The 27,644-nt window shown below is 37.6% G+C and overlaps 1 protein-coding gene across 2 annotated transcripts in view; it reads right to left on the bottom strand.

The window, feature by feature from the left end:
* Window positions 1-27,644, bottom strand: part of LOC127432387 (serine/threonine-protein phosphatase 2B catalytic subunit gamma isoform-like) — a 58,673-nt gene that overhangs the window by 25,113 nt on the left and 5,916 nt on the right. For both annotated transcript variants that reach the window (XM_051683396.1, XM_051683406.1), the window contains exons 2-4: window positions 24,325-24,522; window positions 20,989-21,113; window positions 10,522-10,633 (exon numbers count right to left, since the gene is read on the bottom strand). In XM_051683396.1, the coding sequence (XP_051539356.1) occupies window positions 10,522-10,633; window positions 20,989-21,113; window positions 24,325-24,522 (435 nt within the window). The remainder of the gene's footprint in view (window positions 1-10,521; window positions 10,634-20,988; window positions 21,114-24,324; window positions 24,523-27,644) is intronic.

Raw genomic sequence — 27,644 nt, 5'->3', positions numbered from 1 at the left:
GGAGGAGGACTTAATATACTGACCTGTTTCTCACCCACACTTATATAGTTTCAGAAGATATGGACTGAACCACTGGAATCTTATGGATTACTTTATGCTGTGTTTTGAGCTTCAAAATTTTGGCACCCATTCACTTGCATTGTATGGACCTACAGAGCTGAAATATTCTTCTAAAGATCTTTGTGTTCAGCAGAAGAAAGAAAGTCATACACATCTGGGACGGCATGAGGATGAGTAAATGATGGGAGAATTTTCATTTTTGGGTGAACTATCCCTTTACGCGAGTAATATTCAGCTGGTCATGTGATTCTAAAATGGCAGCCCCCATGAGGGCACCCCTGCCCCACGTAGAATAAAACAGCTTTTAAAACGTTACTGATGTGACTAGAGTCCTAATCTTATGTGAGTGGTCATGATTTTATACATATGTTTCAAAATTACAATTCATTTCTTTATATGTAAAACTTTTATAATTGGGAAATAAATACTGAGTGCACCTTTAAAGAAAAAGAAAGTTTAACTTACAGATGAATCCTGATTCTGAGTGAAAACGCACAAATCCTTGCATACACAGTAATTTTGGAGTAAATGTACTCCCTTTCTATGTGGTCTGTCTCTTAAAGTACAACAGTGAATTCGAGACCTGTCTGACCTGTAACACTAAACCTAAAACAGCCACAACTACATCTAAGCAGCTAAACCTGCCACTAGCAGACACAAAAGCAGCAATGGACTATTCAATTAAATTAAAATAAGCCTAATTAGTGCTATGTGAATACTTAATTCAGCTACTGATTAAGCTTATTAATACTTTAGTATCTGGACTGAAGTAGTCTCATTAGTCTTGTCTTCGTTTCCACTAAATACAGCTGGATTATTCACTAAACTGAATTACACATTCACTCTGTGAACAAGGTCTCATGGAGAGCACTTGGGCTTCCACTGAATGTTCTACTATGAAACCACCTCCACCTTTGTTATGCAGAGAACAACAGCCTCAACAGCAATAGCCTCAGCCTTATTAGCAAACAGTCTTCATTTCAAGCACAATAGACTAGTACCACTGACCCATACAAATCATGAATTTAACCAGACCTTCAAAAGAACATTAATTTAAATATAATTTGAATTCAGCCAACTAGCAAAGATACTACATGTGCTAGCAAAGATAATAGGCTAGCTTTGGAGCCATGGAGCAGCGGTAGCGCAAGTGTGTAACGCAGGTTCGCATTTGACCTGTTCCTGGATGAACTACTGGTTATGCATAACCAAAATAACTCTGTCTGTGGGTGAATTTTTCTCAATGTAAACAATCCCTTTCTAGTAGGTGCTGTAGCCTTATGGGCAGTGCTCTGACATTCGATGCCTTAGCTTCATGGGTGATTCATGGTCCATTCCCGATCCCCCTTATTTTCCTGTCGTTTCCTGTCTCTCTTTCTACTATACTGAACTATCAAATATAGGCAACAAAAATGATAAACAATCTCTTTCTGGTATTCTTGTGCGTATCATGCGAAATTTACAGGGTTTACTGATTTTACAGTCATGACAGGAGTTGAAAGATTGGATATAACTTTGCAAATACAAGGTTATCAAGCGGTTTTATCACACTAGTTACATGTTAACGTGTAATGTTTTTAATGTTTAATGTATTTTAACATTTATTCTGGTGCAATACTTTGCCATATTAACTTCCACTGTAAGTGCAATACTGTACACAAGGTCAACATTTGTATCGGTGGTAATGGATAGCATGCCAAAGATAACCTGGAACATTGTTATTAGAGAGGTGAACCTAAAAATTGGTCACTGAGTGTGTGTGTGTGTGTACACACACACACACACACACGGCCAAAAGTTTGGAATAATGTACATATTTTGCTGTTTCGGAAGGAAATCGGTACTTTAATTAATCAAAATGGCATACAACTGATCACAAAGTATAGTCTGGATATTACTGATGTAAAAAACAGCAGCATCACTATTTGAAAAAAGTCATTTTTGATCAAATCTAGACAGGACCCATTTCCAGCAGTCATCACTCCAACACCTTATCCTTGAGTAATCATGCTAAATTGTTAATTTGGTACAAGAAAATCACTTGCCATTATATCAAACATAGTTGAAAGCTATTCGGTTCATTAAATGAAGCTTAACATTGTCTTTGTGTTTGTTTTGAGTTGCCAAGGTATGCAATAGACTGGCATGTCTTCATATCAATATTAGGTCAAAAATGGAAAAAAGGAACCGCTTTCTCTAGAAACTCGTCAGTCAATCATTATTCTGAGGAATGAAGGCTATACAATGCTTGAAATTGCCAAAAAACTGAAGATTTCATACAAAGGTGTACACTAGTCTTCAAAGACAAAGGACAACTGGCTCTAACAAGGACAGAAAGAGATGTGGAAGGCCAGATGTACAACTAAACAAGAGGATAAGTACATCAGAGTCTCTAGTTTGAGTAACAGACGCCTCACTTGTCCTCAGCTGACAGCTTCATTGAATTCTACCTGCTCAACACCAGTTTCATGTACAACAGTAAATTGTGGTCAAAAAAAGAATTGCAAAGAAAAAGCCAATTAAAAAAAAAAAAAAAAAAAAAAAAAGGTTAGAGTGGGCAAAGAAACACAGATATTGGACAACAGATAATTGGAAAAGAGTGTTTATGGATCTTAAACACATTGAGATTTTGTGGGATCAGCTAGACTGTAAGGTGCGTGAGAAGTGCCCGACAAGACAGCCACATCTATGGCAAGTGCTACAGGAAGCGTGGGGTGAAATGTCACCTGAGGATCTGGACAAACTGACAGCTAGAATGCCAAGGATCTGCAAAGCTGTCATTGCTGCACGTGGAGGATTTTTTGATGAGAACTCTTTGAAGTAGTTTAAGAAGTTCTGAATATTTAATTCAAATTGTAATAGTCATTTTTCACATTATTAATGTCCTGACTATACACTGTGATCAGTTGAATGCCACTTTGGTGAATAAAAGTACCAATTTCTTTCCATAAGTGCAAAATCTGTACATTATTCCAAACTTTTGGCCGCCAGTGTGTGTATATACACTACCGGTCAAAAGTTCTGAAACACTTACTTATTCTTTATTATAATTTCTTTTTTCACATTTTAGAATAATAGTAAAGTCATCAAAACTATGGGATAACATAAATGGAACTACAGGAATTATGTTGTGACTAAACAAAATCCAAAATAAATCAAAACTGTGTTATATTTTAGCATCTTCAAAGTAGTCACCCTTTTCCTAGAATTTGCAGACATGTACTCTTGACATTTTCTCAACCAACTTCTTGAGGTATTACCCTGGGATGCTTTTTAAACAGTATTGAAGGAGTTCCCATCTATGTTGGGCACTTATTGGCTGCTTTTCTTTATTATTTGGTCCAAGTCATCAATTTCAAAAACTTTTTTTTATTTTTATTTTTTATAAAATTGTAGTTTTATAATTAAATTAATATGGTGGCACAATGATATTTTGTCTACAAAACTAATTTCAAACATTTAAGCATATGCCTTCAGATCAAAAGATTTTTAAGATCATGAGAAACATTTCAGTCAAGTGTTTCAAAACTTTTGACTGGTAGTATGTGTGTGTGTGTGTGTATATATATATATATATATATATATATATATATATATATATATATATATATATATGTATATATACTGTTGTGCTCAAAAGTTTGCATACCCTGGCAGAAATTGTGAAATTTTGGCATTGATTTTGAAAATAGGACTGATCATGCAAAAAAACGTCTTTTATTTAAGGATAGTGATCATACGAAGCAATTTATTATAACATAGTTGTTTGGCTCCTTTTTAAATCATAATGATAACAGAAATCACCCAAATGGCCCTGATCAAAAGTTTACATACCCTTCAATGTTTGGCCTCATTACAGACACACAAGGTGACACACACAGGTTTAAATGGCAATTAAAGGTTAATTTCCCACACCTGTGGCTTTTTAAATTGCAATCAGTGTCTGTGTATAAATAGTCAATGAGTTTGTTAGCTCTCACATGGATGCACTGAACAGGCTAGATACTGAGCCATGGGGAGCAGAAAAGAACTGTCAAAAGACCTGCGTAACAAGGTAATGGAACTTTATAAAGATGGAAAAAGATATAAAAAGATATCCAAAGCCTTGAAAATGCCAGTCAATACTGTTCAATCACTTATTAAGAAGTTGAAAATTCGGGGATCTCTTGATACCAAGCCAAGGTCAAGTAGACCAAGAAAGATTTCAGCCACAACTGCCAGAAGAATTGTTCGGAATACAAAGAAAAACCCACAGGTAACCTCAGGAGAAATACAGGCTGCTCTGGAAAAAGACGGTGTGGTTGTTTCAAGTAGCAGGTACGCATTTTGACATCAAAGTACGCTGGTATGATTTGTCACTCTAAACTATGCAAAAAGCTTTGTGTTCAATTGTGCACGTGCAGTACTCAAGTCTAACAGCAAGAGGCAGCACCACCTAGCCTGCCGAAAAGCAAAGAAGAGGAGTTCGACAAATCATAGCGCTGGGTTCATTCCCCCAAATATCAAGCGGGGATGATTGACAAATGCGTAATGTCAATTATTTCAAGAGACTGCAAATCGACAGCAACACGAAATAGGTTTTATCCCTCTCGTTCCCCCTCCTCACTCCATCTGGCTGGTTCCTCAAGTGAGGATGGTGCTTTTAACTCCTTTGCCAAGGTAAACAGGCTGGGGTGGATGTGGAAAGCTGAAATTGTAAATTAAGTTAACACAGAGCCTGTCAAAGTATACTCAATTTGATGGTGCGCGCATACACAGGCGGCTGGCACATGCACGCTATGACTGCTATGAGCAGGGGCATGTCCAGGATTTTTTTTGCCCGGGGTGGCAAGAGTCGAGTAAATGGAGGCATCCAATTATTTCATCTGACAGGGGGTACACTGTGTTCTGAGATGGTAGAGAAGGGGGGGCTAGTGGTTGGATGTACCGGAATGTTATTATGGACCATGTGCAAGCCGTTGCGTACAGTCTCCAGGATGTGAGCAGGGTCTGACTTGAGGTGGCAAGTGAGGTGGGAAAGCTCATTTTTAAGGTGGAAGCTGCCACCCCGCGCCACCCTTCTGGCCACGCCCCTGGCTATGAGATGCCAGATAATTTATCTTCAGGAGTTTAGACCCATAAAGATGGCTTTATATTCCTTCAGACTCGAGTTATACAAATGCAGGATATCCAAATACAAATATCTCCTGACCACCTCACACATGCGCTCTTGACGTGCATATATATACTGTTGTTGTTTTTACCTTTGTCTCCTGTTACTTACCAGCGATTACGTCTTATTTTAGCATTTCTTTGTGACAACAATGGCTCAAATGTGAGTATTGACCCCTTGTGTATCCACTAATTCATGCAAATAATTCCAGGTGCATTCACATTTCTGACACGCAGTTAGAAAATTCAGGCCTCAAGTGTTCAGTGCTTGAGCACTCTGCTGATGATGAAATTTGTGTCACGTGTCATTCGTGTCTGACCAAAGTATGTTTTGGGCTTAAGGAAGAAACTTGAGGTACATGACTTGTGTGCGACAACGAATAACAAACATTTTTTCTGTGAAAAGGGTTTTTAAAAGTAGCTTAAAAGCTTACGTTTTTCCATGAAATAATCAGCAAAGTAATCTAATTACGGTTTAAGAGAAGTGATTAGTAACTTGTAGTGGACTACTCTGAGTAACTTACCCAACACTGGATATTAAACTAGCTAGCTTTAGAACAACAGCAAACATATGAAAACAAAGACAAGTCTAATCTTTCAGTGTCTTCCAAAAAAAAAGTAGCTCCTGCTGTGACATAAAGAGCAGAGGGACATGGACACTTCAGGTGTCAACAGCTCAAAATAAGTCCAGGTTGGTCATGTGATCTCCAAGCGTTGGCTTTTTAGAGTCCTGTAATACACTCTTAACAAATGGGTGCCTGGCTCTGTAGATGGTTGCAAACCTTGGTTTACATGGATAGTGTTAAACCACATCTGACAACCAGAGAAAAAATCCCTGTGTAGAAATAACACATTGGATAACTGATATGTTTCTGTATTTGTAAACAACTTGAGTGTCAATAAACCCAGGCCTGAAAAAAAAAGCTTAACAGCTTCTTGTGTCTCAATTCAAAATCTTGGCTGGTCATACTGCATTTAATTTGGATTTAAATAAATGAATATAAAAGAATAGTTATGAGAGGCTTCACAATGAAAAGACACTACTCTATCATAAATTAGAAGGGGCAATGCTGTGTGTAGCGTATGATGTCTTGTCAGGTTTGTCTCTTTGTTAGCCAGATGAGCCCCAGCCACTTCACTGTCCAGCATACTAATAACTCACACCTGGACACATCCTGGCAGTAAACCTTACTCTAACAGAGCTGTCTACTAGCCTATTTTCTCACAGGGGCAAAGTGTTGTTTGCTGAAAACAGAGAATAAAGCCTGCAAACAAAGATGGCACCTCTTCATGGACTGCCTCTTACAGCAGTGGGAATTTTCAAGTCTGTTCAATATGTTGAAAATAGTGCAAAAATGAAAATACTGCTATCCTTTACTCACCCTCATGTTGTGGGACACAAAAAAGATGTTAGGCAGTCTGTTAGCCATTCACTTTTTCAAGTGAAGCCACCATTCACTTTCATTGCATCTTTTTTCCATACAATGAAAAGCAAGGGTAATTGTCATTTTGTCTAACATCTTTTGTGCTGCACAGAAGAAAGTCGAGAAGTTTGGAACAGCCTAAGGGTAAATTTTTATTTTTGGTTGAACTATTCCTTTTAAGGTCCTAGGTCATGTCTACTTTTCACACCTCGTGTTTTGCAGAGTTTGTTGTCCACTGGAAATTTGTGGAATAAATGAATAAATAAATATGCAGTTTATACTGACTAAGGTCTGTGAGAGCTACAGTATGTGTGGCACTGTTTAGTTGTGTTTAAACTTAAGTCAGTCAAGTAAAACCATGCTGTACTGATGCTTTAAGCGATCATCAATGATGTGACTGGTCCTAATGCTGTGTAAAACTTCCTACTAGGAAAAGTGCAATGGAATGGCAGTTAAGTCAGAATTACAACTTGGAAACTCGTAAGGAAATTTTCAACCAAGATGCAGGTGCGTGACGTCACATGTCGGCACCCTGGGAGATATACAAAGTGATAAACATTAACTTTGAGTAATATCGATAAATGAGTCAAAGTTCCTACATTACACTATATTAAAGCTTGTTTAACAAACGCCTGCAGAAACAGGTGTATAAAACATGGTAAATAATACTCTCTTTTGATAATCGTACACCTGTAGCACAAATGCTAGCATTGTAGCATTGTTTATAAGTTGGGCAGCTAGGAGACATCTCTGGTGACAGTCAAAAACTTGCTAAGCTAATGGGAGCATTGCAGTTTTGTTTTCCTTACACGTCATCTTCTGTATATCGGGCAACTGAATGCCTTTAAGATCGGAGATCGGAGATATCAAGTAGGAATATCCCACATCTGACTCGAATGGTACGCAGCATACAGTACTGTGCAAAAGTTTTAGGCACTTGTTAAAAATGTTGCATAGTGAGGATGTCTTCAAAAATAATGAAATAAATAGTTTTCATTTATCACTTAATGTCATACAAAGTCCAGTAAACATAAAAAAAGCTAAATCAATCTTCGGTGTGACCACCTTTGCCTTTAAAACAGCACTAATTCTCCTAGGTACACCTGGACACAGTTTTTCTTGTTTGTTGGCAGATAGGATGTACCAAGCTTCTTGGAGAATTCGCCACAGTTCTTCTATCTATTTAGGCTGTCTCAATTGCTTCTGTCTCTTCATGTAATCTCAGACTGACACGATGTTCAGTGGGGGGCTTTGTGGGGGCCATGACATCTGTTGCAGAGATCCCTGTTCTTCTGATCAAATCTTTTCTATTTGCAAAAGTAATGTTTGGGAGTCTAACATATATATTTCCTATTGACACACTAAAGCTGAAGATATAAATAACCATCATAAGACAAATGCTTTTGTGAAACATCTTATGTGCCTAAGACATTTGCACAGTATTGTATATCCTGGCCATAACCACCATCGACACTGATGGGAAAACATCCCCTACAATATTTGGATTAGTGCTCAATCCATATGGGTTTTTAATGGCAGATTCTATATCATACACATTTGGTTACATCCTTGACCCGAATAACTCCAAGGTGTCGGGATGCTTGTTATATAACCAACTTCAGGAGTATCATTAACATGACATCTTGCTTAAAACATGGTAATAATGCTTCACAACACCAAAAATAGCCCTCTAACTCCAACAAAACCACACTGAATTGATGGTACCCATAGGCAAAGAAGAAAAAGGAAACTATAGTCACCACTAGCAGCTGGCCTTGTATACAAAACCCACAGAGATTTATGTTGAATTAACACATGCTTTTAAAATTGCTGATTATGGAGTCCACTCTAAGAAGGGAAACCAACTTTGAAACCTTAACTGCAAGTAATGCATTTCTGTTTTCAAGGTAAATGAAAGTGGTAGCTGGTAGGGGTTTCATATGATCTTATCTAGATTCTCTTAAGGCACAAACACATTTATCTTCACAAGGTGAAATTCCGCAGATGAAAGTCTTCTCAATGGGAATCCGCGTAATTGTGAATTTCATGCTATGGACAACTGAGGTGAAGAATTTCCCCCAGCGGATTTTGCGTGAAGTTCAAATTTGGTGAACTTTGACCGGCAAATTCACCTGTTGACCAATAGGAAGCTTCATACACTACTACACTGAATATTCACAATGAACAAGAATATCATTTTAGTGGCAAATTCTTTTCAACGTCACTCTCACGGAGTATAATGTGCAGCGTTAAAAAAGGCTGGTTGGCAATTCGTTTTTTCCTGGTTTCAAACAATGTCCTCAACGACCGCCCACGCTTTCTTCACTCGCAGAATTTTACAGTTCAAAGGTAAATGTGACCTTTAGCCAGTGATACAATGTTTGCTGAAACCTCAGAGTTTTTCATGATTTCGATTCGGGGGCCTGCAATCGATATGAAATGAGATTATGTGCCTAGTTTAGGTGGTATTTTCACTTGGTTACTGCATTCGTTTTTACTGTTTGGATTGCTATCCGATTTAATAAGCACATTCCATTTACACTCGGCCACATCAAAGTGTCTCCACCAAACAGATATAAATACAATCTTGAATTCCCGCGCTATATGCAAATAAAACTTCCGTGACTATGCTAATGCCAGACAACGAAAAGATGTGATTCATTATTTGGTTTCAAATAACTTTGCCCTGCGCGCACGTATCTGTGTGTGTGTGCGCACTGTATTTTTGCCCTTGGGGCTTGTCGTAGGAAAGATGCGTCAAGCGGCTCAGTTTCTTTCGCGATCTGAATCAAATAAATGTAGAAAAAAGTTCTCTCTCTCCTACAATGTTCAACTGTTTCTTAATTTGTTATTATTTATTGTGCAACACAAGCCCTATCAATTACAGCTGTTATGTTTCACGTTTTCCACATGCTGGCGTAGTGCTGTTTGGGCTGAGAAAAGTTTCCATATGTGGCTTGAATAAGCAGATCCAGTTTCACTTGAAAAGTGTTCATCTGGAATGCATCTCGCCTCTGGAGGTGGTTTGAGTGATTGGATTTATATCCATCTCAAATCCTTCTTGGAGGGTATTTACACTTGGTCTTTTAATGATTGGATAACAATCCGATCAGTGAAACCGCATTAAGTGGCCAAGTGTAAATACCCCCTTGCACAATCAGTTACATTTCTATTAGATCACAAATGTAACCAAAATATAATCTGAAAAGTTTATTGAGCACTCTGAAAAGTGCAAATCCAGTACCCAAATTGGGTCAAGAACAAAATAAGGTACTTCAGCTGTTGAACAAAATAATACATTAAAAAAATAAAAAAAATAAGTCATACACAAGAGATCAATCTTTTGATGAGAGCTCATTGACAGCTCAGTGACAATTTGTCATCTCTACCTTCTTTGCAAATGACATGGATTTTGTCTCTTTGTCCATCTGTTCACTTTAAATCCAAAACACTTCCATAACCACAACTTGTTCCTGACAAAAGCTTATACGTACTTTATCTGTGAATTCTTCTTTGCTGCTGCTGCTCAGAGTGCTAGGTTGTACAATTTGAAAAGGACACGTGCTTCGACGGAAATGCATAGTACGGTCAACGGAAATGCGTACGGAAGTGGCTGGCATGCATGAGTGTGTCAAAACAAAGATGTTACAAAGAAATACATCAATGTTTTCACGTTGCATCTGTGACATCACATCGTTGGCTATTTGATCGATACATCGATCCAGATCGATGGATCAATACACCCCTAGTAGCTGGTGACAACTGGCCGAAAGTGCAGCTTATCAGACATCAAATAGAGAACATCAGAGAAAAAGGCTGCTACATGGTTTGAGCCAACACATCTCTTATCTCTCAGTAATAGACAGTTCATTCCCACAGCACTCACATTCCTGTTTGAAGGTGAAGTATTCTGTGAGGTGCCGACACTCGTGGTTGCCTCTGAGGAGGAAGAGAGTGTTGGGGTGGTTGATCTTCAGTGTCCACAGGAATAGCACACACTAAAGAGAAAGAGAGAGATAACGCTTATATTCGTGAAGATACTTAAATATTAATGTCAGCCAGCACAGCAATCACAGGTAAATGGCAGAGGTGGAAACTTGATTTTTACATTAATACACTGTCCTTCATTGGAGAAAACACAATTTTTAATCCTTAAAGTACAAGTTCACCCAGAAATGTATTCACTCACCATTAAGTTTCAAACCTGTATGCTAATATATATATATATATATATATATATATATATATATATTTTGTGTGTGTATTTCATGAAACAACAAACAGCAAACAGGATTGGAATGTCATGAGGGTAAGTAAATGATGACACAACTTTAATTTTAATTCTTTAATTCTAGCCAGATCAACAGAAGGGTAACAATTATACATGTGTAGGGCCAAAATTGAGGTTCCCGATTCAAATAATAATCTTGTTGTGATCACAGGCAATTTGACAGTGTTTCCAATGTCCAATGGCAAGATTACAACACAATTAATGTCCTTTCACTGTTCAGTGCTCAACAGATGGCCACTGGTTGCATGAGGGAATGCAAAAGTGGGACTGAATGGTCACACGTGATACATTATTCTAATTGCAGGTCTGTTTGAATAATTTACACATCTAAAATATAGAGTGCATTTGGCAGCAGACAACACAAAAACCTGCCAATATGCACAGCGTTTGAGTGAAGCGCCTGATTTTCTGTACAGTACAGAGTATGTGAACGCACACACACACGCACACTCTTTTCAGTCTCATTAAATTCCATTTATCCTAATCCCCTCCCTTTCATTTGCATGCAAAATCCCAGACACCACTCAATGTGGGAGAACAGGACACTGAGGTAACCAAGGACGACAGGTGTGCATTTAAATGACATGCGAAATAATAGGCATGGAGGAGGGTGCGAGCGGGGGGTGGGATGCGACAGTGCCGAGAGCTGAGACCGGAGCCTACGCAAGAGGAATAATGAGCAGAAAATTGCAGGTAATAGTGGCCATGAGAGGAGGTCCTGAATGAAGGTTATTACTGCTGAATGGCACATGGCATAGAGAGAATGAGCGAGAGAGAGAGAGAGAAATCCTAAAGTTTACTTGGTGCTTCACACTACTGCCTGGTTTAATAAGCAGGCATGAAGAGGAAAACAAAAGGGCAAAGACGGCTTTGTGTCAGACAAGTGGAGACTGAACAGTTTAGAAGCTCACACCGAGACCTTCCACTCATGTGTGAGTGTGTGTGTGTGTGTGTGTACTGTCACAGTGTAGTGTTTGTTCATGGTGGTGGGAGGCTGGGGATGCATCAATAATACTCTCTCGGATCAAAGGAGAAATAGCCCAACGTAATGGAAGTTAAGTTGCTCGACCATTTTAATTCAGGTACATAACTACTGGCGAGAGAGAAAACATCCTGAACTAAGGGCATCCAGAAATATATAACAAATTTTAGAGCCATAAAGAAATTATGCAGCTAGAAGGGGCAAATTATACTGTGTGTAGTATACAATGGGGTACAAAAGTCTGAGTCTACTTGTGAAAATGATCCTATTAGGCATCTATCTATTTAAAGGAATGTTCCGGGTTCAATACAAGTTAAGCTCAATCAACAGCATTTGTGGCATAATATTGATTACCACAAAATTAATAAAAAATAAAAATTAAAATCTGTGTTAAAGTGAGACACTTACAATGGAAGTGAATGGAGACCAATTTTGAACATTAAAATACTCACTTTTCCAAAAGTATAGCCCCAAGATGTAAACAATATGCATGTAAACTTTATTTTAGTGTGATAAATTTGCTTACAAACCTTTTCTGTGTAAAGTTATAGCCAATTTTACAACTTTGTTGCTATGACGATGTAATGTCAACAAACCCCTAAAACCCCAAAATGACTGTAAAAATGTCAATTTAAACAACTTTACAGCTCAAATAATGCATGAGTTTTAACAGAAGAATTAATGTAAGTGGTTTTATAAAATTATAAGCTTGAGATTTCTGCCTTTAAACCCTACAAAAATTGGCCAAAATCACTTTTATTGGCCACATTCACTTCCATTGGAAGTGCCTCACTGTAACCTCGATGTTTGCTTTTTTTAAAGGAGGGACAAGTCGAAATTAATTTTTGTGGTAATCATTTTGTGGTAATATTATGCCACAACTGCTGTCGACTGAGCTTAACTTGTATTGAACCTGGAACATTCCTTTAAATGCATTTTTTTGCTCTATAATTATACTATCAGCATTTGTTTAACAACAGGTGAATTAAAAAGTTGAATAAAACAAAACAAAACATGTATTTCAGAATTTCTTGGTATTTAGTTTATTCCCCTTTTGCTTTGATAGCATGGACTCAAGCTGGCATCCATGTTATCTATGTTAAGATGATCCATGTTATTCCAGCATGATTGGACAATGTTCCAAAATAGCATCTTGTGTTCTTCAATGGAAGCAAGTTAACATTTCAAAAATTTTCCTCACATGTGATAAGATTAATAATGACCCAGATATGGTGCAGAATCCTAAAAATGTCTTAATCATTTTACGTCATAACATTTCTTTGGTTTAAATGTTTCAAAAAATTTTAAAACGTAGTTTATTTTCAGGTTTAAATGACACTTTGAATATTAGATTTTCAATGTATACTCCTCACTGTATATACATTTGAAGTCAGAAGTTTACATACACTTAGGTTGAAGTCATTAAAACTAATTTAACCACTCCACAGATTTCATATTAGCAAACTATAGTTTTGGCAAGTTGTTTAGACTTCTACTTTGTTCATGACACAAGTCATTTTTCCAACAATTGTTTACAGACAGATTGTTTCATTACATACACTAAGTTAACTGTGCCTTTAAGCAGCTTGGAAAATTCCAGAAAATGATCCCAAGCCTTTAGGCAATTAGCCAATTAGCTTCTGATAGGCTAATTGGCCAATTGGAGGTGTACCTGTGGATGTATTTTTAAGGCCTACCTTCAAACTCAGTTCCTCTTTGCTTGACATCATGGGAAAATCAAAAGAAATCAGCCAAGACCTCAGAAAAATAATTGTGGACCTCCACAAGTCCATCCCAAGGTTAATCCTTGGGAGCAATTTCCAAACACCTGAAGGTACCACGTTCATCTGTACAAACAATAGTACGCAAGAATATACACCATGAGACCACGCAGACATCATACTGCTCAGTAAGGAGATGCATTCTGTCTCCTAGAGATGAACATAGTTTGGTGCGAAAAGTGCAAATCAATCCCAGAACAACAGCAAAGGACCTTGTGAAGATGCTGGAGCAAACAGGTAGACAAGTATCTATATCCACAGTAAAACGAGTCCTATATATACATAACCTGAAAGGCTGCTCAGCAAAGAAGAAGCCACTGCTCCAAAACCGCCATAAAAAAAAGCCAAACTACAGTTTGCAAGTGCACATGGGGACAAAGAACTTACTTTCTGGAGAAATGTCCTCTGGTCCGATGAAACAAAAATTGAACTGTTTAGCCATAATGACCATCATTATGTTTGGAGGAAAAAGGGTGAGGCTTGCAAGTCGAAGAAACCATCCAAACCGTGAAGCATGGAGGTGGCAGCATCATGTTGTGGGGGTTCTTTGCTGCAGGAGTGACTGGTGCACTTCACAAAAATAGATGGCATCATGAGGAAGGAAAATTATGTGGCTATACTGAAGCAACATCAAGACATCAGCCAGGAAGTTATAGCTCGATCGCAAATGGGTCTTCCAGATGGACAACAACCCCAAGCATACCTCCAAAGTTGTGGCAAAATGGCTTAAGGACAACGAAGTCAAGGTATTGGAGTGGCCATCACAAAGACCTAACCTCAATCCGATAGAAAATTTGTGGGCAGAACTGAAAAAGCATGTGCGAGCAAGGAGGCCTACAAACCTGACTCAGTTACACCAGTTCTGTCTGGAGGAATTGGCCATAATTCCAGCAACTTATTGTGAGAAGCTTGTGGAAGGCGACCCAAAAAGTTTGACCCAAGTTAAACAATTTAAAGGCAATGCTATACCATATACTAACAAAGTGTATGTAAACTTATTAACCACTGGGAATGTGATGAAATAAATAAAAGCTGAAAAATCATTCTCTCTAATATTATTCTGACATTTCACATTCTTAAAATAGTGATCCTAACTGACCTAATGTCAGAAATTGTGAAAAAACTGAGTTTAAATGTATTTGGCTATGGTATATGTAAAAGTCTGACTTCAACTGAATATTTATAAAATTTATACTTCCAGTCCAAGAAGCTGATACAACACTGATACATTGTTTGTGCCAAATTCCCTTTAATTATGGCAAGTCAGGTCACTCTGCGGCCATGTTTTTAATGTCTCAGGGCAGCTATTTTTACTGATACAAGTACATCTCCTATCTACTTAAATGTGAAAAGACTGAAATCTCCAAAATGGCTGGTCAAGATTTCTGACATGGGCACTGGATTGGTTATCTGCAAAAATCAATGATAGTTGCCAATAGTTTAATGTATTATTATTCCTCCATGGCCGATGCTGGAGGGTTCTAGAGGTGAAATAAAAACAAGCACAACTGAATTTGCTGTGCCACGTGACTATGCTATTCACAGAGCCAGGAAAGACAGAGGAAAGCCAAGGTATGTATCCAGTACGTTATCAGTGCATACTGTATAGTTATGGTGCAATAAATCAATCATTTAAGACAACCAATATTTAATAGTAAGTGGATTAACAGTTAATTGGTTTATAACTTCTTGCTGCATTGGAGGACTGCATGTTTGCTAACATTAGCTGTTTCAATGGTTAGAAAAATGTTACAAAAAAATTCTCTTATGATTTGTGCAGATCCAATGTTTTTTTTTTTTTTTTTTTTTTTTTCTGGTGTTGAGGAGAGTCCAATTTGTTCCAGTGAGGTTATGAAATTGAGCACTCCAAAGAGGTTTTGTTGTCAAGTAGATATTCTGTACATTAATCTGAAGTTAAAGAGCACCTATTATGGTTTTTAAATGTGCCTAATTTTGTTTTAAAGGTCTCATACAATAGATTTACATGCATCCAAGGTTATAAAACACTTTAATTTGCTCATTATTTAAATTGCAGCATTACCTTTTTTCCCCAGCGTCAAAAACGACTCGTTCAATGATCCGTTCTAAAGGATTCATTCTAAACTCCTCCTTTCAGAGAGCCTACTCTGCTCTGATTGGTTAGATGTCCCAGTCTGTTGTGATTGGTCTACCGCTTAGTGTAGTGTTTGAGGGCAGGTCAAAGCTGTTCACAAGCAGCCAATGAAGACCAGAGGTGGGTTTTTTGTTACCAAATTATGTAGGTTAGTACAGGAAGTAAGTCTGGAATTACTAACGACTCGTTTCAGGTGTTCAGAATCGGTTCTTTATTTTGGGAGTCAATAACTCCATTTGTCGTGCACTTTGCAGACTTTTTTACATTCACAAACAGCTATAAAACAAACTACATGAAAGGTGATATTTGAAAAACCATAATAGGTGCTCTTTAATGATTTTTACTGACGGTGTCCCTATAGAAAATGATGTTCTTTACATAATACCGGATAACCAGAATACTAGACTATTATGACAAGCAATCGCTGATGATCTGCTGTTGATGATTTACTGCTCATTCGCCTATTTGACAATGCTTACTTTTTATTTATACTTGTATATGTTAACAATGTAATACTTTGTAAATGATTGTAAGAGTGCATGTTTTGTTTCCCTTATGAGTTTGTTTTAGCTAAGAGCACGGACACTTCAAAAATGTGTCTAATACAGTCTCAGTGTATTACGGGCTTGTTCATAATTAAAAGTCCAGCGTTACGCACCAAATGTTTTTTTGGTTTTTTTTGGTTATTGTTAGGATTTTTGTTGCACAATAAAGTGATATTTTACTAATTGTGGACTTTTGTTGCCTCTCTGTCTGTGCCTGTCACAGTAAGAATAAAAAGTTTTAACATTCAATAAATCAATTATAAAAACTATCAGCCGATTAATAGGTTATCGGCCATTTCCACCAGTTTAGTTATCGGTATCTGCAAAATCCACTATCGGTCGACCTCTAATAAATTGTGCTTCTTTAACCCATATCACACACACACACAAAACTATTTTTATGGTTGGTCCAGCTAATACGTGTTCTCGAGTAACCTGATGTCTCTATCAAAAAGGTGATCGACTCTTTTAACTGTAAGGTGGGACTTCCATTCCTACAGCCGACATATTAAGCGTTAAGATTTCTCCCATTCAAGTGCATACCAGTGACCTTTCTCATCCTATACTGTCTCTGATAGCATGCACAATATAGCATGGTTTCTGATACCTTATTGTTTAAATACACAACACTCTAAACACAAAAATAACAGACCAAATTTATGACAATGCCAAATAAAGATATCCAGGCAGTTAATAAACTCCTCAAAGGATCAAAGTGTGAGACGTCAGTGGCAACAGTCATTCAGCAGAGACTTACAACAAGCAGAGCACTCCACACTTTAATGCTCTATGACTCATCTCTTATGAAAGGCTACAGTGTCTGACAGGTTATCAAATAGCTTAACAAGGTCTGTGATAGTTTTGCTCTCTCTACTCTAAAGCATCCACAGCTCTTACGCTTTAGTGTTTTCTCTTTTAAGAGTGACATTTAGTGAACTCACACCCTCCATCAAAAGCTCGCCAAAACCAATCAATGACACACAAAGTGGAGGTTGAGTTGACTATGGGAGATTTTAAATGGATTGCTTTCACATGCCGCATGGCAATGGTTTTTGATGAGCTAAATAAAAGTACAGGAAGTGTGTAAGGGCTTTGACACTAATTTGTTTGTAACATTCATGTTGCCTCTCTCCTTTACCTCTGCTCAACTATGCTCTTTTGTACAGTCTCTTCCAGGCCTGTGCAGTCTGATTCTGTGGTCAAAATCAAAGTTAAGGTATAGCCAGTCATCATTCTGTGTTCCAAGAATTACCCAATCAGAGCAGCCGCTGTCACTATGTAGCAGTATGTAAGGCTACAACCTCTCCAAAGTCTCTGTTAGAAACTACAAGTCTTGACGATCACAATTGCTGACCAACAAATGTTTTTCGAAATATAATGTTGTAATCTGCTTAGCTTTTTGAACTCCAATCTTATGTGTTTATGTGTGGTAGTTAATGCGCTGAAGGAAATGTGGCAGTTTATTCACTGATAATGCTTTAACAGATGGTTGAAAGTAGCTGCCAGATTCTCAGCTAAGCAAGAATGAGTCCGGCCATACAGGCAAATATGGTTCCCCACTAGTATATGTACAGGTCACTAAATACTTTGAGGATTAGGGTTAGGTTTAAAGGGATAATTCACCCAGTCATCATTTACTCACCCTCATGTTGTTTCAAACCCGTATGACTTTCTTTCATGGAACACAAAAGGAGATGTTAAGCAGGATGACTGACACAGTCACCATTCACTTAATGGAATGGAAATTGTATAAAATTTTAAGAAAATAAAAAGATGCAATGAAGAGATTGAAGCCACGTCCCCAATAATACATTTTCATTTGAAAATGCAGTTTTGCTATGTTTGTGCCACTCATCCACACTGAAACATGGTTTTCTTCCACCAAAAAAAAAAAAAAAAAAAAAAAAAGAGACCTTCAAAAGCGCTCTCCAAAACCGCACACTTTCGAAAACAAGTAAAACGGAAAACAGAGTTTGCAAACTTGTAGTGTGGACGTGGCCTGAGGCCATCAGTCCATAACATTCTGCCTAATATCTCTTTTTGTGCTCCACAGAAGCAAGTCATAAGCGTTTGGAAAAAGTGAGAGGGTGAGTAAGGGTTATGGTTAGGCAAACATACTGGTGTTAAGGTAAAGGGAAAAAGAGTGTCAGCATAAGATTTTTAATTAGCTGGTTAAAAAAGCCCAGACACAATCTGCAGACATTGTTCAAACAATTTGCTCTAATTTTGGGAATGGATTTAAAGTTTAAACATGGTAAAATGTAATAAATTGATCTGAGACTCTTATTGATAGCCAGAAACACAATTAAATTAGCCCACTGATTCTTGAGATAAGGGACAAAACATGTCTTACATACAAAACTCATCTTTATGTTAAATATCAAGAAATTTATATATTAAAACATACAGGAAAAGTTCAATCTAAAGGAAATGTGAATACATTTATTACTTATATAATAATTTCATTATAATTTTTTTAAATTCATGCTCTATTCTTGGAAGCACATATACTTAACCTGTCCTCAGCAAAAGGTCACAATGTTAAATTGCCAAAAAAAGTGTTTAAAAATGCAACAAATTTATAAATATACACTGGCGGCCAAAAGTTTGGAATAATGTACAGATTTTGCTCTTATGGAAAGAAATTGGTACTTTTATTCACCAAAGTGGCATTCAACTGATCACAGTGTATAGTCAGGACATTAATAAAGTGAAAAATTACTATTACAATTTGAATTAAATATTCAGAACTTCTTAAACTTCTTTAAAGAGTTCTCATCAAAAAATTCTCCACATGCAGCAATGACAGCTTTGCAGATCCTTGGCATTCTAGCTGTCAGTTTGTCCAGATCCTCAGGTGACATTTCACCCCACACTTCCTGTAGCACTTGCCATGGATGTGGCTGTCTTGTCGGGCAATTCTCACGCACCTTACAGTCTAGCTGATCCCACAAAATCTCAATGGGGTTAAGATCCATAACACTCTTTTCCAATTATCTGTTGTCCAATGTCTGTGTTTCTTTGCCCACTCTAACCTTTTCTTTTTTCTCTCTCTCTCTCTCTCTCTCTTTCAAAAGTGGCTTTTTCTTTGCAATTCTTCCCATAAAGCCTGTTCCCCTGAGTCTTCTCTTTACTGTTGTACATGAAACTGGTGTTGAGCGGGTAGAATTCAAAGAAGCTGTCAGCTGAGGACATGTGAGGCATCTATTTCTCAAACTAGAGGCTCTGATGTACTTATCCTTTTGTTTAGTTGCACAGCTGGCCTTCCACATCTCTTTCTGTCCTTGTTAGAGTCAGTTGTCCTTTGTCTTTGAAGACTGTAGTGTACATCTTTGTATGAAATCTTCAGTTTTTTGGCAATTTCAAGCATTGTATAGCCTTCATTCCTCAAAACAATGATTGACTGACGAGTTTCTAGAGAAAGCTGTTTCTTTTTTGCCCTTTTTGGCCTAATATTGACCTTAAGACATGCCAGTCTATTGCATACTCTGGCAACTCAAAAACAAACACAAAGACAATGATAAGCTTCATTTAATGAACCAAATAGCTTTCAACTGTATTTGATACAAGTGATTTTCTAGTACCAAATTAGTAATTTAGCATGATACTAAAGGATAAGTTGTTGGGAGTGATGGCTGCTGGAAATGGGGCCTGTCTAGATTTGATCAAAAATAACTTTTTTCAAATAGTGATGGTGCTGTTTTTTACATCAGTAATGTCCTGACTATATTTTGTGATCAGTTGAATCACTTTGGTGAATTAAAGTACCAATTTCCTTCTGAAACAGCTAAATCTGTACATTATTCCAAACTTTTGGCCGCCAGTGTAAATATGAAATGAAAGATAGGATCTGTAAGATAACAAACAATACATAAAGTAAACTTTAAATGATATTTTCCATAAAAACGAAGTTGTGTCCTCACTTGGCTTCAACTCATATTTTTTATAGTACCGAATAGATCAGATAATGTCATGTCAGCTATAACTCTGAGTACCCGTTTCCCACTTCATGCTCATGGATAAAACAGTAGGACACATGGTCTGATAAGTTTGATATTTCTTCCTATTTAAAACAAACAATGTTTAAGTCTCTGCGGACACAGCTTCAACATGTCAACTCCGTCATTCCCATTGTGATAATTTCTGTTAGAACTGCGGGATAAGTTTAGGTATTTTAGTTTAGGTTATAGAGGCGACTTCAACTGAGGAAAAAAATAAATAAAAAATGGCTCCAGGTGTACAACAGATCATTAAGATGGAAAAATATTCCATTTTGTCAACTCCGTCAGAATTTTCAGAATAGTCTAAAAACAGAAAAAAAAATATATATAGAGTGCATTTATCACTTAACTCCTTTACTGTACACCATTATTAAATAAAGACATCACACCCTTGTTGGATGGATCAAATTAAAATAGCATGCTTTTAGTCTACAACTTTATCTATTTCTAAATTAATTTAGACATGTTTTCATTAATTTAAATATGTTTTCTCCCTTATCTCAAGAATCAGTGAGCCAAAATAATTAATTATAAAAAACATGTAAAGGGAAGGGGATGTGTAGAATTCTGAGGAAATTTGTATCGCAGATCCCATGTGGGCCTGGCTATCAATTATTTTGGTTAAAGAAAATGCACTCACCTCAATACTGAAGTATCCTCTGTCTACATAATCACCCAGGAACAGATAGCGTGTGTTGTCAGGGGAGCCACCAACTTCAAAAAGCTTCATGAGGTCAAAGAACTGTCCATGGACATCACCACATACTAGAAGTAAAAGGGAACCAAAATAAAAACTCAATGTAGTACGTGATGGTCAGTGAGTGATACACAAAGCTTGTCGCTGAGAGAGGACTTAAAGCTTAAGTATGTAACTTTTTTGGTGTTAAAATTCTTTCTCCTATCCCAGCTATGTATGCAGAGACAACTATAAGTAAGCCATTCATAGGTTAATTTTCTTAAAAACTGTAAACACCGTGTCTCTGTGGTGCCATGAAAATTCCTCTGTTTGTTTTGAGCAACCGGTCTCAAGAAAGACAATAACGTTAACTGGATTAATGGCGTAAATTGGAGGGTGGGACTATCTGTTTGTTTAATCAACTAAAGACAGGAGGCGCTTTCAGAAAATTGTTTTTGAAAGTTTATTTTTGCAATTGGTGGCACAGAAATGACATACTTCAGCTTTAAAGGTGATGTTTGCCATTTCTGAGCCACTAGTGACACCAAATGGAATTACAAAAATAGCTGGGTTTCCATCCAACTATTTTGATGTGCATTTTGAAGATGCGCATAAGAAATCCTGAATGGAAACGCTTGCTATGAGAATAAACTCTCATCGTGCTAAGAGGGGTGGATTTTCTAGAGTTTTGCATTAGTTAAAATGCACATTAAGGTGATGGAAACAGTTTATTCGCATATTGATGACATGTTTTGACCATATGTGCATGTAAAGCGCAATGGCATTATGCTCGTCGGTTAGTATGGGTGTGCGATAGCTTGATGTGACTGGCCCAACAAAAGGTCCGACCTTGGCACACAATTCTTTGTACATAGCCCTTGACATTCGGAAGTTTAAACTTACAATCACATCTAGTCATTTTGAGCAGGGGCGCCCAGGTATATATGGAGGTGCTGGCGTATGGGCGTAGCAGCCATTTCAGCCCTCATTATATGAGATATTACACACATTCTTCAGTGTCTTCTGGCAGCATTTAATAAAACAATGTCCAACACTACAAATAACTCTATCCGACGCAACGAGCTCCATCACGACAAGGTGGGCTCCCTCGAGATATTGCGCAAAATGTAGTGGATGGAAACGCACAATGATTTGCATTTTCTTTAGTCGAATATTCAGAAATGCACTTAAAAAAAATGGCAAACATTTCAATGGAAACCTAGCTAATAATGACAGCTTTCAAACCGCGATGGGAGAAAGGTGTCTCGAGTTGTTCTTGGCAGGATACTCAGCCTTACAGGATGCATGTGGTTATAGCTAGGAATGGGGCTGGGGTTAGGGCATATGCTGCCTGCCATGAACAAACCCAGGTACATTTGTACAATGGGCCTTTAAAACAGGTTCTCCAAACACTCAGCCCATTTGCCATTGGTCAAAAAACAGATAGTCCCTCCCCAAACTCACATCACTGATTGCACAAATGTTGCTTTGTCAGGCTGGATGGTAGAGCAACATTTCAGAAACACCAAAGAGCAATTGTGTTTACACTTTCAGGGAAATCTATCACCAAATGGCTTACTAATAGTTGTCTTTCCACTTTAGGCTGGGAAAGGAGAAATCATTTAAACATCTAAAAAAAAATGACACTTTTAAACTTAAAGAAAAAATCATTTTGAAATGAATGGGTTAGCAGAACTAAACAGTAAAAGCTTTTCTAGACTGCACTGGGCAGATACCAAACACATCACTTAAATCTATTCTACCTGCATCATCTAGCCAACCATAGCCACATGTACAAGGCTGCTCTGTCACTTAGCAACACTGACACTATATCTGAAAATACAGATTTTAATAAAACAGAATATATCTAGAGCTAGAGAGGTTTGTGACATCCATTAATTCATGCTCAAAGGCAGTCATACCAATAGAGGACGGATGAGCTCTGATAAAAGGCAAATTCATGTGCATCAAAAAATACAGTGGCATAAAGCATTCAATGCCTTCAAAAATGAAACCTTGAACCACAGCATCGTCATCTCATAATTGAGTACATTTAAAAGCTCTGTCTGTCACTGATATGGCCAAATAGAATTCAAGATTACCCATGTGATACAGACAATTTAATTGTGATTCTTCTATATAATCTTGTTCAGAAACAATTGATTTTCATTTTCCGATAACGGTTCTCGCATGTGCAATTTTCCGCCGATGTGGGCCGAACACTGTACTTAAATACTCTGACAGTATTTCCTGCTGCACATTTCAGTAGCAGTGCTGCCCACGGCTGAATCTACAGCGTGAAACACACAGCGCTCAACATTTGGCAACATGCTGCTGAGGGCAGTAAATGCAATAAGAATTACATTTCTTATTTTCAAATAATTATTTCTCGGAAGTACTAAAAGAATCGCTCAGAAGAATCAGAATTGGAATCGTTAAGAGGAATCAGAACCGTTAAATTCCTATGATTCCCATAACTATTTGTAAATGTCTATAAATTACAGAGCTGTTGTGAAACTGTTAGCGCACATGCTTGACTCGTTGCGCCTTGATGCTCAAGCGGGGGATGCAGATTTTAGTCCGGCTGGCAATGTGTCCTGATGCCAACATGTCGCAACCTTTCTCTTCCTGTGTTTGTTTGTTTTTTTTGGTCACTCTTTGTCTAAGACAATGTCTCTTAATCCAAGAGTACCCCCAGCGATGCAGTGCCACGTATAGAACAGAACGCAGGTGCCTCGAGACACAGAAGTTGAACTTCTTTTCAATTTCACACAGCATCTAAAAACCGTGGCACTCCTGCGCGAGACACTAAAAAAACAGTGAGATATGGCAAAATGGTCAAAGATGTTGTTCTAGTGCACATTTAGAAAGTAATACAATTTAAAAATAGCGCAGACTGATGCAAAAATTAAGGTCATGGAACTTCTACTTACGAGCTGAATAAAGCAATGTTATTATATTAGTGCCTAATGAAACAGATTACATTTTACCCAATGGAAAGTTTAACCATATGATTTCTATATGAAATCATCTATATATGATTTATTAATTTCTTGTTTTTCACCCCCTGGCTACAGTTGCACACACTAATGCCAATTATGTATAATAATGAATATTAGCCTTTGATTTGACATGATTTTTACCCAGGAAGTAGGTTACGCCAATCACCACAACATGACAAAACCACTAGCCAAAACAAAGCTTTATGTACAGGCTTCATACACCTCCACAAAAGTTAATTCTAATCAAGACAGATGGTCATATCCCTCAAGCCCTACTTAAAGATGAGCTCTTGCTTACCAGTGATTGGTGCCTCCACCTCTACCATGCACTTCTCCTGCCTGAGGATGTTGGCACCGTCGTTTATGATGCGCAGAGCTACTTCCTCCTCCACACGTCCCTCTTTGACCAAATGGTTTTTCAGCAGCTCAGCATTGGGCTTGCCATCCACAAATAGGTCCTTTATTGTCAGCCGCTGGTGAGGGGGCAGTGGCACTGCTGTGGGTACAAGAGCAAATCATCAGTTGACAACATGGATGCTTTTTCAACATTAAGTCAGGTTTAACAAGCATGAAAATACTAACAAGTTTCAGTCATAGTGGTAAAGAGAAGGTACAAAGCGGTTTAAGCCCATTCTGCACTATAAAGGCAAAACACAGTAATTATGCCAAAATTAAAATGAGAAAAATGGCTTCACTTTGGGTTTTTAGAGTGGATTTTGTAGTTAGTGCAATCTTCACACTCCATTTTCTCTGAATCTGAGTATAGCTGAGCCAAACCTGTCAGTAAACAGGACAGATCATAGTCTAAAGGGGTTGTACTGGACCAGAAGCGCCACATCTCATCACAGGTAGACAAAGCACAAGTATAGCACATAGAGCGCGTTTGTGCAATGCATAGAGCTGGCATTCCAAATTTAATCACCGCAAACATTAAATAATAAGGTTTTTGCTCTTCTTCAAGAATTAACAAAATGACTTTGATGAGTTTGCAGGTTGGTGTATGGGATTCAGAGTCACGTTAAAACCTCTATTTTTCAGGCTAGTCCAGCTAATGTAAATGCTTGTTCTCTAGTTAAATGACAGCCAAAGCCTGAATCTAAAAGGTAATTGCCTCTTTTACCTGTAAGGTGGGACTTCCTTTTCTATATCTGCTATATTGGGTGTTCCAATTTCTCCCATTAATTTTAATACCAGTGCTTCGTCTGGGCAAAACTGTTTCTGGCGAAACCAACAGTAGTTTCTAATTTTAGGAATTTTAGGCCTATGTGTGACCCCCTTAAAGGGATAGTTCACCCAAAAATGAAAAATCACTCATAATTTACTCACCCTCATAATATCCGATGCGTGTATGACTTTCTTTCTTCACCAGAACATATTTTTGAAAAAAACAGAAATAGATCTCAGCTAAGTAGGTACTGAAAATGCAAGTGAATGGCAAGTGAATTCTCTTTTGAAGCTCCAAAAATCACAGACAGTCAGCATAAATGTCATCGATACGACTCCAGCAGTTAATGTCTTCTAAAGTGATACAATAAATATTTGGTGCAAAAAAGATTCATATTTAAGTACTTTTTAACGGTAGGCTTCATGAGAGGGTGGAGTTCAAGTGGTCTCTCGTGTGATGTATTCGCTTTGCCATGATACAGAGGTAATCTCACGTTCTCCACTCGGTTGAGACTTCCAGGATAAGCACACAAACGCACCATTGTGAGTAAAAAAAACAGATACAGATCTAAACAAAAAGCTACTGTACGGAAGCATGATTTAGTGTTAAAAAAAGTACTTCAATAATTATCTTTTTCGCACCAAAAGCGATCGAGATGCTTAAGACATTAATTTAACAGCTGGTGTGGTATGGATGATGTTTATGCTGACTGTGTGATTTCTGGAGCTTCAAAAGAGAAATCGCCATACATTTTAAAGACCTACTGAGCTAAGATATTTTTTTATTTTTCTGCAAATGTGTTCTGGTGAAGAAAGAAGTCAAACACACCAGGGATATCATGAAAGTGAGTAAATAATGAGAGAATTTTCATTTTTGTGTGAGCTATCCCTTTAAAGCACGAAACATGCTTTACACAAGTATGTGAACGCAGAGGCGGAAGTTCGATTTCGTGCGTTTTTGTGTTAGTGTGAACTGTCTGCTTGTGCAGTGAGTTTTCTCATTCAGGTTAACTACTATCATGGCGGCACAACATTTTGCAGAGAATATTGATGCAGAAGTTAAAGGCAATTTATTTCTAGCAACTTACCAAAAGGATAACACATTAGGTTGTAAGGTAGTGACTTTTGAATTATATCGCCCCCTTGAGTACTTAGGTTTGTTACAGCCACAGTGATGCAAAAATGCACTTTAAGTATATTCAACTGCACTGTGCGTTAACAATGAGTTGGGTGGGGTGTAGTTGTATGACCCTGGTGTCCTGGCCAAATTCCCCCCATTGGCCCTTATCAATCATGGCCTCCAAATAATCCCCATCCATTTATTGGCTGTCTCACTCTATTTTCTCCTCGCCACCAACAGCTGGTGTGTGCTGAGCGTAGTGCAGAATATGGCTGCCGTCGCATCACCCAGGTGGATGTGTCACACTTGCAGTGGTTGAGGAGAGTTCCCTGGTCACAATGTAAAGTGCTTCGAGTGTATTGTCAGAAAAGCACTATAGAAGTGTAACATTCAATTTCAGAACATGTTACAATCACCACAAATCTGACCATGACATGTGGAATTAAAGTTAAAAAAGATGCGGCCGTAGCATTTATAAACACTGGTTACAGTCACTTGATTTGTACATTGTTCTTGCTCCCAAAGATGCACTTAAGAAAAAAACAAGGCTGTAGGTGGTGTATTATCAATGATGTTCTCTGGAGCATCATGGCATTTGCTGAGGCTAATAAGAAAAGTTATGGTATCATGAGGATTCTATTGATTTACCCTTCACAGGCATGAAAGGATTCTGAGACACTGCACAATAATCCCTCACCTGCACTGAACTGTTTAGTAATCTAGCTCCACCAAATCCCTTAGCGAAAGTGCAGAAGGGCTATGGTTCAAGATCTGTTAAATAATGAGACAGGTATTTTAGATCTTTCAAATTCATTTTGAACCCATGCCCGTAATTGAGTTTATTTAACAGTATATTCAACAGTACATGCATACATTATACAATATAAACTCAAGGTAAGGTTTAGCTATTAACTGATGTAACAAATCATATTCACATATTTGTGCTCAGACTGTAGGGCTGCAACTAACGATTATTTTGTTAATCGATTAATCTAACGAATATTAGACCGATTATTGTACTATTCTGCGATTATTGCAACGATTAATCATTAGCTCTTAACTGATTATTCAGCTTGTATCCCAACTTGAAAGGTTGTATTAAACATGCTTACTAACAATAAAGAGGACAAAATCATCTTTTAAAAATACCTCTAAATGGCATTCACTGAATTAAAGGGGAAAAATACTTTTTACTAAGTTTAATTCAGAAGTTCACTGCAAAAAATCCTATTATCATCAAGTGTTTTTGTCTTTTTTCCATTTAAAATTGCCTAAAAATCCTTAAAACAAAATACATTTACTTGAAACAACATATAAGATAAGAGACTTGCTTT

This window comes from Myxocyprinus asiaticus, chromosome 4 (genome assembly GCF_019703515.2).
Source record: "Myxocyprinus asiaticus isolate MX2 ecotype Aquarium Trade chromosome 4, UBuf_Myxa_2, whole genome shotgun sequence".
In the NCBI taxonomy this organism is placed as follows: domain Eukaryota; kingdom Metazoa; phylum Chordata; class Actinopteri; order Cypriniformes; family Catostomidae; genus Myxocyprinus; species Myxocyprinus asiaticus.
This window is presented reverse-complemented; position numbering and strand designations above follow the sequence as displayed.